General features: G+C 40.2%; 1 protein-coding gene across 1 annotated transcript in view; it reads right to left on the reverse strand.

Moving 5' to 3' along the window:
• Window positions 1-1,627: 1,627 nt before the first annotated feature.
• Window positions 1,628-14,705, reverse strand: part of ppfibp2b (PPFIA binding protein 2b) — a 71,217-nt gene continuing 58,139 nt past the window's right edge. The window contains 11 exon segments of the mRNA XM_037683366.1: window positions 1,628-2,074; window positions 3,499-3,687; window positions 3,768-3,893; window positions 4,491-4,613; window positions 4,740-4,828; window positions 5,165-5,276; window positions 5,539-5,689; window positions 7,189-7,308; window positions 7,398-7,533; window positions 11,299-11,455; window positions 13,553-13,613. Of these exon segments, the coding sequence (XP_037539294.1) occupies window positions 1,850-2,074; window positions 3,499-3,687; window positions 3,768-3,893; window positions 4,491-4,613; window positions 4,740-4,828; window positions 5,165-5,276; window positions 5,539-5,689; window positions 7,189-7,308; window positions 7,398-7,533; window positions 11,299-11,455; window positions 13,553-13,613 (1,489 nt within the window). The 3' untranslated portion in view covers window positions 1,628-1,849.

Consider the following 14,705-nt stretch of genomic DNA (forward strand, 5'->3'; position numbering starts at 1 on the left):
ATATATATATATATATATTAAGGCGTTTTAAACTCTTCCCACACTCTTGCAATATTCTAAACAACGTTTCTAAACTCTAAAAGCTCTAAAAGAGCACAGAATGTCATGATTTTCCTCTCTGCCTCTCCTGCTCTCAGCCACCTGCAAGCAGTCTTGGCCACGCCCACTTCTCCGCTTTGCACAGAGAACAGCTGATCAGCTGCAGCAGGAAGTTGATCCTGCAGTATGGGCTGCACAAAGGTGCAGCAGGCACTAAATAATTTAAAATAATGTATTTAAAATAAAAATTCCATACCGATTGTGCAGCTCATCCATCAATCAGCCACTTGTGTGTCATGTCCAATCATATTTTGAAAAATTGCGATAGAGCGAGTCTGCGATAAATGAACCGCGAAGTAGTGAGGGACTACTATAAGGTTTTTGAACATCCAGCAAAAAAAATCCCTCAGACCCAGGCCTGAGCAGCTTGAATCCTACATCCAACCAGAATGGGACAAATTTCCCTCCAAAACCTTCAGCAACCGGTCTTTGTTCCTGGACATTTACAGACTGTTGTCAATAGAAAAGGGGCACTTCAGTGAGAAACAGGGCACTGGTACAACTTTTTTTTAATGTGTTTTGCTGCCATAAAATTCAAAATTAACTCGTAAAAAAAAAAGTACAATTCCTTAGCATCAACATTTGACATTTATGTCCCATTACGAATAAAACATGGTTTTATGAGATTCTGTTTTTATTTACAATTCGCACAACATGCCATTTTTTAAAGATTGGGATTAGTCTATTCACATGGGGACATTTTGTACCTGGAGCGGAACATGGAGACACACGCATGCACCCCCATGTCACCTTTAACAGGGCTGGCATGCTGATGGAGGCTGGACTGGTCAGTTGAGGGTGAAGCTGTCGTCATAATCAGCCATGACAGACATGATGAGGAGGATGAAAGCAGGTTAGTGGATGATGCAGATTACGGAGACATGCTGGCTCCACAAAGCAGCACAGACAATTTTGTTTGTAGGCAGCTGCATCAAATCTTCTTTTTTGTGTTTTGTATATTAGAGACATAATAAAATGCATGCTTCCTGGAAAAAGCAAGACCATACTGCAGAACCAGACTCTGTTTTACCTCTAAATATATGATTCAGTCTAAGTATACAGACAATGTACAACTTTACACACAAAAACCTTTTACAGATAATATTTAGTTTATTAAATGATTTTATAAATCTTGACATTTACATATGTTAGTTTTTGCAAATTTTCATTGTTATAAAAATACTGTTAGTTAAATATGAAAGTAATGTAAAAACAAAACAACAACTAAAGTATTGTACAAAACACACTATTATATCATTAACTTTGTAGTGTCATAAATAATAAATAAAATCCCTCCATAAAATTATGCAAATATTGCACAAGTTTATCTCAGAAAAGATTAAAGGTGTAAATCATGCAGCAGCTGAATAACACCTGTAAAGACATCTACATTAGAGGGAGTGATGCAGCAGAGTCCAGAGAGCGAGGCTGGGTTCATGGCACAGGTCTGAGGTTAGTTCGGCATCTGACTAGTGAGAGCAAAATACTTCAAGTGTCAAATCCATGATGTCTTAGAGCACCCTGCAGCATGACGGGCAGCCAACTAAATCAGTCGGTCGGATTTATCAGGGCGTCTCTGTGGGAGTAAGGCACAGGTGGGGCTGATGGGCGGGGTTTAAAGGTGCAGGGAGGGGGCAGGTTGAGGTATCGGGGCTGCAAGCAAAGGAAGCAAAGTAGCAGCATCTGATTCGTCCATGGGGAGCTGGACAACTTAAGTCGTTCGTGGTATTGGCACAGCATCGCCTTGTTGTCATGGCAATGTGTCTGCTTTAGTCTCCTCGCGGCCCACCTGGTCCCTGGTGGGCTCCCGGTCCAGAATAGGGCTCAGACCTCTGAAGCTGACAAACGGTCGCATCTGTACCCCGTTTGGTGCCGACTCAGGCGGGGACGACTCGATTGGACAGATGTAGTCTGTGGACTCATCGGGTCGTCTCCTCCTGAGGTGCGTCAGGTTCGAGAGGCCCAACTTCTTTGGCTGCAGGAAATGAGAGAGAGAAAAAAACTTTGTCACGTTTTAACTTTTCTAAACCCACTGAACCCTCTCAGAAGGTTTCAGTTTTAGGGCTTTTAACCTTTGCAATCATTATTCATGTTTCATACGGTGGTATCTCACAGAGCTGCGAGTGTTGTGAAGCTAGTGGGTGAAAACAAATCTCAAAATTGCTGCAAAACTGTTAGAAAATACTTGATTTTATTTTTTTTGTTGCAGCCTCACTGAACTCAGTGTTTACGACCAAGTGGCCGTGCAATTACATTTTCAACTGCCAGGTTTTAAAAACCACAGCTTCTAAAAGTGCATTCTTTGCCGTGCACATTATTTAGTTCCCACCTTATTTTTTGCTTTGTTCCTCAATGGCAGAAGGACATTCTGGAGTCCCTCAGGGGACTCCCTCATGAATGCCATTCACCAACTACCTGCAGCTCAGCGACATACCACCTTTAAGAAGCATTAAAAACGTCTTGCAGGCTCAAAGACGACTTAAACAGCATTTTGGAGCTCTAGTGTTTCAAACTAACGTAATGAACTGGACCATATGAAGTTGGATTAGAATAATTTAGTGTATCTGTAAAGTACAACAAGATGACTTTTCATGAGTAACTGTGCTGAACAAATAATTTTATTGAAGTAAAAGTTTCTTCAGACAACACAAAAACAAAACAAGCTCAAACTGGCAGAGAAGAAGGTTAAGATTTGACACTCTTATTAACAGCAGTTCTGTATTATGGCAAAGATAACATAACTATAAAGCTTTAACTGCTAAAATACAGGTACTTCCTTTGATGCACACTAAAGCTGTGTGGGTGTCATCAACTAGATTAGGGTCTATTTTAGTTGGTTCATCTACACGTTATGTTGGTTTCACTGCCTGTGAGTAATAAGTGTCAACAGGAAGTGAAACGCCACAGTTTTTATATGTTTTCTTTCAGCTTGCTCTAGCTACAAACCACACATTCTCCCTCTAACAAATCTATTTTTATGTGGTTTATCCAGCATACCAGCTTATACTAGCCTCAATAATATGACTGCACACAGAGCTTAAAAACTGTCAGATCCAAGTGTTGGAGGGTGAACCTGGTTCAGCTAAGAGTAAATTGTGCTTTGGGTTGGATTATTTTCCAGTATTTCTTCAGCAGAGCAATGAGGGTCTTAACACTGAGGCTGCAGCGACGGCAGAGTCTTAGAGCTGCGAGGAAAAGCAGATGCGTCCTGCATTCACAGGATAAACGACAGAGGAGGGCTCAGAGATTAAAGTGAGCTGACACACCGAGGCCTCGCCACAGATTAGGATGTTTTCTTCACACATAAAGGAACAGACAGGCTAACTGCATGTGTGGTTCTGTTTTGCTACATTTTGCCACCTCTGCGTATCTTAAAGGTGTATTTTTGTGTTTTCTTACCTTGACTTTAGCAGTGATGTTGAGTGGGGAATATCCTGCTGCCTCAATGTATTCCCTCTTTTCCTGCTGAGCCTGCGCCCCCACTAAGTTGTTGAAGTTGGTGTTTAAGTGGCGCCTCAGGAGTGTTTTTTGAGAAGAGATGTTCAGCAGCATAGCCAGTGTGTCGGAGTTAAACCGAGGCTCCAGCATCTATCAGAGAACAGACAACGTACGATGATTCCTGCAAATTCTTTTTCAAACCCATAAACAGTTTGATTTTAAGTGCTCACTATCAGCCCTCCGTGCACACCACTGCCCCTCAGATTGGGCGCATACTCAGCCAGGTCCACAGATCTGAGCCACTCCATGACCCGGTGGTTGGACCACTGGACCACCTCACTGGGAGTGAACTGGTTCTGAAACACACAGGAACACAGGCCAGTGTAAGTACACAAAAAACACAACATATATATATATGCGTTTTAAACCCTTCCCACACTCTTGCAATATTCTAAACAATGTTTCTAAACTAGACACTCTAAAAGAGCACAGAATGTTATGATTTTTGCTCTTGGCCACCTGCAAGCTTTCTTGGCCACGCCCACTTCTCCGCTCTGCACGGAGAACAGCTGATCAGCTGCAGCAGGAAGCTCATCCTGCAATGTGGACTGCACAAAGGTGCAGGAGGTGCTAAATAATATAAAACAATTTATTTTAAATAAAAAAATCCATGCTCATCGTGCGGCTCATCCATCAATCAGCCCATTGTGTGTTATGTCCAATCATATTTTAAAAAACTGCGATAGAGTGGGTCCGCGAAAAACTAACTGCGAAGTATGCTGGTGAAGATTCTCACTCATCCAGGACATGATGAATTCAAAAAACGTTCAATACAAAAATAACTGGACTTTATTTGTAACTGCGAAGTAGGGAGGGACTACTATATATATATATGTGTGTGTGTGTGTGTGTGTGTGTGTGTATGTGTGTGTGTGACTCATTCTTTAAACTACCTCATTGCTGGGTCTGCGTTTGAGGCAGTTCGGATTAAATTTGTTGACATGGAGAACATGAATGGCACACTTGATGCTGAGGTGGTGCAGCTGGCTGGTCACTTTGAGGAACAGCAAGTCATTCTGAGATGGAGGGAAGAAAGATGAGTGCACATACAGAAAAAAAACATTTTTCATTGCAAGGTAGCAAAAACACGACTTATCATTTTTAAATTATACAGAACAAAAGCAGTGACATCTTCAACTCACCACAGTGAGGTACTGCAGCATCTGTCCATCAACTCTTCCGTCATTAAACTGGTCCTTGTACTGAGGAAGGCCGATGTCGTCGAGCCATCCTGGAACAAAATGACAACATGAACTTAGTAGAAGTAGACTGAATAATTTAGCCAATATTTGCCATAAAAAAGCAATTGGCCAATTAACTGATCAACTGGTAGGCCACAGTTTAGTTCATCTAAATGTTGTTAAATACATATTTATTTAAGATAACCAATTGTACTATTTTTTGGTAAAAGGAAAACACACATTGACCAGAACTGTAAAAAAAATATGTGTTCATCTGTCCAGATTTCTAAAGATCTGCATTAGTCATAGAACTGTATGTTTTTTTTCTTAGGAAAACAATGTCAAGATAAATGAGTATCTGCGTGTGTCCGTGTGTGATTTCGTACGAGTGACCCAGACGTAATCCAGCTCTGCAGATTTCTCCGGCTGTTTGCTGGTGACATTCTTCATGGAGAGTTGGAGCTTCTTCCTGTGGAGTGGATTCTTCATGGCCAGTTCCTGCAGACAGAAAGATAAAAGTGATGCTAAAGGAGGTTCACCTGAGGAAAAAAAGAGCTGTCAGGTTGGTTTATTTAATTAAAATGATGCTGACGAGGGAGACGGAGGTACGAGGCAAAACTAAAGATCAGGCTGAAAGACAGAGACGAGCGTTACTAACAGCCAAACGGACGGACGGACGGTGACAACGATCAGACAGGAGGAAGTGAAACATATCTGAGGCTGAAAAGCGACAGACATCTCTAATTGTGTGTGTCCGCACCTTCTCCAGGTCGTGCGGGCTGGCAGACAGCATCGTCTGACCGCTGCTGACCCAGTTCCGAGCCAGGAAGCCATATTGACCAAGTCCGATGTCCTCGAGCCAGTCACACACTTGCTCTGTGCTCCACTTAGAAAACGGCAACTTTAGATCTCTGTCAATATATCAGAGTTAATAAGATTTTACATGAGACTTCTGAAGCTACAACTACTTACAGTACACCGGTCACTTTCTTTTACTTTTTGGCCCCAGATCACTTATGAGCAAATGTATGAATCAAGGGCTGGAAGGGGCCACAGAACTATTTCTTTTAAAGTCCTCATTGGTCAAATGTGCCAGTAAATTAATGAAAATAAACACACCGAATATCTCAATCCAAAATGTTAAACTAAATTGGACCTCAGGTTTTGTTTCCAGGTTAGTATTTATTGTGCAAGTAGAATCAGACTAAAGACAAGCGGTATGCTGATGTCCCCCGTCGCTGAGAGATTCGAATAGTTATTGTTTGTCGTTTTCAAGATAAGTGTTTTTCTGGACGGAATTGAACAGCGAGTACAAGTAAACCTTAATGTTACTGGTGCAAGATGTTCAAGTTTGTAGAAGTTAAACTGTGTAGAAGAGCAGAGGTAGTTTTTTTTTCTTGACTGAGTCGATGTAGTGACTGATCCTGGCGAGTGGAAGGAGTCATTTTATCCACCACCAGGCACAAAGGCGGAGCCAGGGGGCGGCCAATGGTGGCCTTGGCCACCATAGATTCATCTTTGGCCACCCCACCCCCCACCCCAATCATTCAAGGAAACTATACTTTTAAGCAATATAAACATTAAAGAGTATATAGTTTCCTCAAATGATAGGGGTGGTCGATTTACATGTAAGGTATATATGGTGGACGCCATCTTGAATTTTGGCATGGCTACTCAATTCTTGAAAGAACCTTTCTTACACTTGGCGCTCACAACATGCATAAACGAATGGCAGGAGGGTATTTCTGATTATTTTTTGCTCCACGATGCTCCATAAATGCTACAAGATGAGAGGTAAAAAGAAAAGTTTCATCCCCAGCAGCTATCTAAATATTTACTGTTGTCAATTTACAGACTTAGATATCTATCAAGAGTTGTTTAAAGAGAACAATTGAGATATTTTTATAATCAAGCATAACTGTGGAACAAAGTTGCCACAAAATGATTTCATTTACTCTGAAAGAGTCATTCTATTTGACTTATTGAAATAAGAAGAATTTATATATCATTGTCGTCAGGCAGAAAGCATGTCTCTCCAAAAACACAATTTTTCAGGAAAAAATCAAATAAAAATTTTGTTTTAATTAGTCAAACTCAATTTTTTTTTTACACTTTTTATGACTTAGCCATCCACAAAAGCACAGATGGTGTGAAGGGTGACCAGTAGAGTTGATTCATTCAAACGTGAAAATTGTGGAAAAATGGAGATACAAGGTTTTAACCTGACAGCGTCGACAAATACACATTTTCTTTGAATACCAGCTAAAGTTAGCTACATGCTGTCATAGAAGTCAAACATTTAAAACATGATAATCATGTACGACAGAGTTTATTATGATGTTACAGTTTAGTGTAACATCCTTCTGTAACACGTCTTCATACGGCTTTATGCATAAATGTGTTGGTGTACCGTGTTTTGGCTGAATGGGCCAATCGAGGTCCAGCTGTGGCTCTGAAGCCCCCCCTTTTGAAGTCTCCCAGCTCCGGGTCGTGAACCTGGACGGGACTGCCCGACTGACTGCGACGAATCCTGGAGACAACACAAGCAGCGTTCGATTTCCAAAGAGTGTAAAACAGAATACGAGCAAATGTTTTTAATGCGAAAGCTTCAAAACTTACCTCCCCCAGAGTTTCTTTATGCCTCGTTGGCCTTTCCTTTTCTCTGGGGAGACAGGAGACTGCTGTCCAGAGTCCACTCCAGAGGACAGCGGAGACTGATCTGACAGGATATACTCCTCCAGTTTCTCTGAATGGCCTGCAGGACGTAAACACAATAAGTACACAGGTTTATTAGCGGTTAATTAATGACCTGTAACTGGGCACGGATCAGTAAACTGCTCCAAGACAAACGACACGGTAAGATTTCTTTATATAAATAAAGAGTTCTTTGGACCTGTAAATAAAAACTTCCAGTAGTTTTTGCCTTTTTACACACAATATTTTATACACAGCTGAAAAAGTATTATGAAAAATATGAACACAAACTTTAGAAATAAACTTGTTACAATAAACTGATATTTGCTTGGGCACATGTGGAGCCCAGGACCAAGTCTTCTGTTTCAGACAATAGGTTCTATTTGTTGTGAAGACAAATTAACATAAACATCTTTAAAAAAAAAAACACACAGCAATAACAAAAACAGCTTAAAATGAAAATGATTTCAAATAAACGGAAAACGACAACATCAAAAGAGCAACCAACAACTGTATGAAGATGCAAGAGATGCATTACGAGGCAGCATTTGTTGTGGCAAAACAAAACAAAGAGACATGATGGTCATTCTACGCAAAATAATGAATGCCGAGTCACAGAATGGCAACGAACGTATATTTACAGACAGCAAACACTACTGAAATAACGCAAACCAATCACAAAGAGCCATGAAATCAATGAAATAAAATTTAAAAAAATCACTGCAACCAATGCAGCCGAGGGAAAAACAGCTTCTCAACATCAATACCCACCGACGTCATACAGGTCATGTTTTCCTGGAGATCCTAAGTCAGAGGAGGTTAGTGACAGGAGAAGAGAAGCAGAGGCCAGCATTAGTCAAACCTTTATTTTCAAAATAAAAGCACTTCTTATTGTTGAGCAGCAACATGCAAATCCACTTCTAAACTAAATTGTAAAATCTCCAACGTAAAGTTGGTGATATTTTATCTTCACTCTGGGTCTGCTCTGTAGAGGACAGTGGGAGGTCGTGAGAGTGAAAAAGGTCGGCAGGTCACGTTATTTTTTGTTTACTTTGGGACTCGTTCACTGGCTCATCGACACACGCTTTAAGCCTGCCCTCCTCACCCACACAGCCTTTTGGTTACTTTCCTACGTTAAGCTCTGAAACCTCAGATATCGTATGAGTGGCTACATGCTTATAACCTGAACTTTATGCTAATGCCGGAGACACATTTTATCTTCACCAACCCTCTGAGTCACGAGGGAGTCACAATATTCCTGGTTCTAGAGCTGCTTGATCCTCAGTAAAACCAGTCCCTCAGCCTGACTCAGCTCAGTCCGTAGGCTTTACTAAATCTGAGAAATCCTGTTTTCTTCATGAGATAAACAATGTTTTTGTTCGACAGATGATGCATGTTTGTGGGAGCATTAAGTGCTCTGAGTCGGTACATCTGGATGAGCATGACTGACGTCTGCGTTTCTGTGAGGGCATACAGTACCTAAAACTGGAGCGCTGGCACTCCTGCAGCGAACTGCATTCAGACCAACAACAAACAAAGTGGACAAAGGAGGAAGAAGAGGAGAAAATACATATAAAATTAAGCAAGTGAAGCAAAATTAGTTGACAAAAAGTTATTAAGCATTAAAAATTCAAGTTTGTTATTATCATCTGTTTATATCCAGAACTTCCTATTCAACCGTATACGGCACATTATACACCCCTTTACAAACTATTATACAGCAATCAATGGCCCGGGCAAGCAAAGACCTTGTTTTAACTTTGACCTTGACCTTGGAGCTGGCGTGATGAAAAGTGTATGTGACACTCTGTTTGGTGATGATGTACATACAATGTACGTATGTACAGACAGAGTCTATACCACAATATGTTTGCCTTTCGACAATGAGGGAATTACTTTCTTGTTGAGTTAAACTACACAACAGACGTCAATCTTTCATTTTGATGCTAAAGTAGCAAAGAGGCTGGTTTAGAAAGGACAAGCTTGGTTTCTTCCTTTTATCAATCGAACCCCAACGAGCTGTTACACAGTTCAGCAGAACTTTTTCATGACGAGGCCTTCTCCACGACTCTGCTGAAGTCACAGCAGCCACAATACCTGGTGATCATCATCGATTCAGGTTTTCCAACACAAGTTCTGAGCAAATTCATAGAAATACTGCAGCAGCAACACCAGGTGACCAACAGTATACACGGTCAAGATAAACATGATAATGATGAAGTAGCGACAATATGATGAAGCCTTCTGGAAGGAAGGTGAAATGTTTCAGCACAAAAAAGAAGAAACTGTCCAGATGACCTGACTGAAAATTGTTGGATTGTATAACTGGATTATTGAGAATGGACTTTGTTGGTTTTGAACCATTTTGACATGACTGTCGACGAGGGAGAGGGCTGGCTCCGGAGGAGGGGGCGTGCCAAAGAGACCATCTTAGCACCAACATAACTGGTTTGTTCCGCTTTGGAGTAAGCTGTTGGGGGAAGAATCAGTTTTGTGTTGTGTGTTTCCTTGACTGATGAAGCCTTCTGGATGGAAGGTGAAACGTTTCAACACACAATAAAAGAAACTGTCCAGATGACCTGACTGAAAATTGTTGAATAAGCATGATATGTTTCTCATACTACACAGTAGTCCCTAGTCCCTCACTACTTCGCGGTTCGACTTTCGCGGACTCGCTCTTTTGCGGTTTTTCAAAGTAAGATTGAACATGAAAAAAAATTGTACATGAAATTATAGTCAACTTTAATATTACTCACGTGATTGGGACAGTACGGGATACTGTTCAGTACAAAAATAAATAAATACTGGACTTTGGACAGGAGCCACCATTTTGTAGTTTTCTCTCAATAATTCTACACCGTATACTCACTCATAAGGACTACATTTCCCAGAAGCCAACCGTGCCCCACCCAGAAGCCCTGTTGCCTTCTGCTGAAATACTAGAGGGAAAGTTTTGATCTAATCAGAAAAAGTTTGGTGCTTATTCATACGGTGAGCCAGAGAGCTGCTAGCCGGTCTACAAGGGTTCTAAGCGGGGGACGTGCCGCCGGAGGTCCGGCTTCTCTCTGGAGCCCACCGCCACTACCCCAAACCAGAGAGCTGACCAGAACCGAGCCGCTGCTGTTCTGCAGAGCTGGTGAGTAAAATTTAGTAGCTACATTTAAGTTTGTTGTTAAAATTAGTAGGTTTAAGGGTTTAGAACATTTCAAGAGTGTGGGAAGGGTTTCTAAAGTCTTTATGTATAAATACTAAAATAAATATAATGTCGATACTTCACGGATTTTTACTTATTGCCGGGGGGGGGGGGGGTGCAATAAATGAGGAACTACTGGTAAATAGAAAATATTCTCAAAAATGAACCATTTTAGAAACTTTAGGGGTTAAAAGCAGCTGAGCTGGAGCTACACAACAGAATGCTTTAGCTAAGTGTCTTGTCCACATAAACTGATATTTGTCTATTCAATAACTTTATTGTACTGCAGGAGAACCCTTCTGTGATACAAGATAAGTCACTCTTGTCCCATCAACTGTGATCATGTGTTTATCTTGAGCTATCCCGTTTGGTGTAATAATTATTTTCTGGTTTCTGCCTGGGAGGGTTCAGTTTCTGCTTGGAGCTCAAAGCCTCCAGATGTGACAGTGTGCACAGATCTACAACCATTCAGGAGAAAACTTACTAATGTTTTAAAGAAAATCTCATCTATCCACAACAACAAACTGCTTCATTGAAAAGCTGGAAGTTCTGTTTGGTTTCAGTATGTTTCCATGGTTACCTCATATTTAGCCGAAAACTTATAATGTCTTTTTTTGTGGTGCAGAAACTCACTCAGGTTGTAGTCTGTGTTGCGAGCAGGAGAGAGGTGGACAGGAGATAAATACTCGGTGTTTGTCCCTCTGCTGCCGTTCAGCTCATGCTTCGGTTTGTTCTTTTTACTCAGCTTCCCCGGCAGAGTTTGGTACTTGCTCAGCTCCATTTGGGGACTCTGTAAAGTATAAAACAGGTGATTAAATGTTGAGCTGTATTTTCAAATATGTTATTACAGTGTTGGACAAAAACCTGTAACTAACAACTATCAACAACTTGTGCTAAAAAAAAAAAATCACTAATGAAAACTGACATTTTCCTCCCAAATATAGCTGAAAAAGCTTAAACTGAGCTGTTAAAGCTAAACGAAGCAGAACACTTGTTAAAAGATAAAGTAGCAAAATGCTGACTAAAAGCTAAAAGTAGCAAAAGGCCAGCTAAAAGCCTTTATGTAGCAAAACACTAGCTAAAAGTATCAAATGTTTGTCTAAAATTTAAGGTAAACCAAAAGGCAGGCTAAAAACTAAAGACAGCAAAAGGTATAAAACGTATCAAAGGGCTGGCTAAAATCTAAAAGTAACAAAATTATAAAAGCAACAAATGTCAAGCTAAAATGATCAAAATGCTGGCTTAAAGCAAAATGTAGCAAAAGGCTAAATAAGAGACAAAAGTAGTAAAATGTTAGCTAAAAACTGAAAATAGCAAAAACCTGGATATAAGTTAAATGTAACTAAATGCCAGCTGTCTAAAAGCAGCAAGCACCTAGCTAAAAGCAGCAAAAGCTGAATAAGAGCTAAAGGTACCAAATGTCTATCTAAATGTATCAAAGCTTGGCTAAAAATAAAAGTAGCTAAAGGATGGCTAAAACCTAAAAATCTAATTCTAACAAGCTAAAAACATCAAAAGGATGGATAAAAGCTTAAATTAATAAAGGTTAGCTGAAAGCCCAAAGTAGCAAAGTGGCTAAAAGCTAAATGTAAACAAACAGTTAAAAGTCTCAAAATGCTGACTAAAAGCAAAAAGTTACAAAAGGCTAGTTAAAAGCTAAAAGTAGTGTTAGAAGACACTTAGAGCAGGTGTGCTGAAGAAGATTTTAAAGACATTGTTTTTTAATGGATTTAGAAGATCTCAATGTATTTCTATGCAGAAACTGTAATTAAAAGTTAAATAAAAAAAAACAAAAAAAAACAGACGTTACAAAAACTAAAACGCCCATCTCCGTAAGCGGAACGTTTTGATGTATTAATGGTTAAAGTAGCACAAAGTATGCAAAACTAGATGGCAACTTTTTTTGAAACACTAAAAATAATAACCCACTTTGTCTCATATTATTTAACAACTCGTCATTTTTATAGCTGGTCTCAGGGAATGAATTTGTGTTTTGAGTCTCTCGTCTTTCATAAGATTGGGTTGGTTGGGTGGAAACTATGAGAACTGCCCTTTCGCTCTGCTGAATAACAGAATGTCCTTTGGAGGGTGACGATGTAAGCATCTGACCAGGCATCACAGTCAGCAGGGCTCTGAAGGAATAACGCAGAAAGGCCAACGAAGCGAAACAGCTGGGGGGCTGCGGTGATGCCGAGCACTACCGACAGCCACTTCAGGTAGGTCTTGGCCCTGTGTGTGTGTGTAATGCACAAGATGCATTTCTTTGTTTTATACTAAAGAAAGATTCAGTTTGAACTTCTTACAGAGGGTCATTTGGACAGAGGAAGTCAAAGTGCAGCTGGAGTGTTGCATCACAACGTCCCACATTAGAAAAAGCAGCAAGGATCATTTAGTTAATAAAAGAAATTATGCAAAAATTTTCACAATTCTGTGACATATCAGAATCTATTAAGGCGACGTTAACTTGATCTGCTGTCTTTGTAACTGATACCAAGACACATTTTTCCACATTTTTTAAAAATAACCACCAAAGTGAGTAGTTATAATAAAAGAAAAAAGATAAAGCGCCACTTCTTCGTTACGTAGATTAAAAAAAATAAACAAAGAATAAAACACCCTGAAAAGAAGTACTGTGTACAAAGGAGGTGTGGGATGAGAGGCTGGTGTTTTGTCATGTAGCAGATCAGTACCTCTGCCCCTACGTCTGATTCTGTTTCAACTGGCTGGACCTCAACAGCCTGAAGCCCCAGCACACACGGGAGAGATAAAGCACACACACACAGAGTTAGTGGGTGAGCAATCAGAAGAAGAAAGAGTTGAAAGTTAGAACTGATTAATAATTTAGTTGATAATGTAATATTTGGATTATTAGTGGTGTTAAACAAACCTTTTGTAAAGACCCACTCTGCAACTCCTCAAGACTGCTGGAGAGCAATCTGTGCCGGTGCCTGGAAAACAACGAGAATCTCACTGGGCTGGGACTGTTGGAGACTGGTGTGTGATTTTTTTGTTTCAGTGTCACTGAACTTCGAGTGTTTGCAACCAGTGAGCCGTGTGGCAGCGAAATCAGGAAACTGGTTTTAGTGTGCATGGCTTGCAGAACTGCATTCTCGACCACGCACATTGTTTTGTTGTCCACCGCTGCTCACATGTCTACCTTGGCAGTTTCCCCCACATTTACAGGAGTACATTTTCAAAATGAAGAAATGCAGATTTGAAGCAGTTTTTCAGTCATTCTGATTGAATTTCAGCTCAGATTTTAGACCTGCACATTTGTCAAAATATTCAATTCAATTTTTTTAAAATCAGTTTATTTATATAGCGCCAAGTCACAACAGAACTCATCTCATGGCACTGAACAGAAACATTCATATATGAAAATAAACACTATTTATCTGAGGAGCAGACTGCTTGGAATTTAACTCCATCACAGAACTCTCATCTTGAGCAAGCACGAAGGCGACCGTGGAAAGGAAAAAATCCCTCATGAGGAAGAAACCTCAGGACAAGTGGACATCTGCTTTGACCGGCTGGGTTTGATAGGAACAGATACACAATGGCAGGTCAAGAATCCCATGTTAAGATAGAAATAGTATAAAATGAAAACTATTTCATTTTAACAATTTATTTAAGAAATGAGGTCAATTTGTCCTATGGCAGCATAACAAGTCAACCCTAACTATAGGATTGATCAAAATGAAAGTCTTAAGCCCAGTCTTAAAACTGGACAATGTGTCAGCCTCATGGACAGAAACTGGAAGTTGGTTCCACAAGAGAGGAGCCTGATAACTGAAAGATCTTCCTCCCATTCTGCTTTTGGAAACTCTAGGGACCACGAGTAAACCTGCAGTTTGAGAGCGAAGTGCTCTGTTAGAAAAATATGGAACAATAAGATCTAGAAAATAAGATGAAGCTAGGTTGTTGAGGGCTTTGTAGGTTAGAAGTAAGATTTTGAATTCAATTCTGGATTTGACAGGGAGCCAAAGGAGAGAAGCTAAAACTGGAAATATATGATTTCTCCCACTAACCCCAGTTAAGAC

Source organism: Nematolebias whitei, chromosome 10 (genome assembly GCF_014905685.2).
Source record: "Nematolebias whitei isolate Nwh7 chromosome 10, NemWhi1, whole genome shotgun sequence".
Taxonomy (NCBI): Eukaryota; Metazoa; Chordata; class Actinopteri; order Cyprinodontiformes; family Rivulidae; genus Nematolebias; species Nematolebias whitei.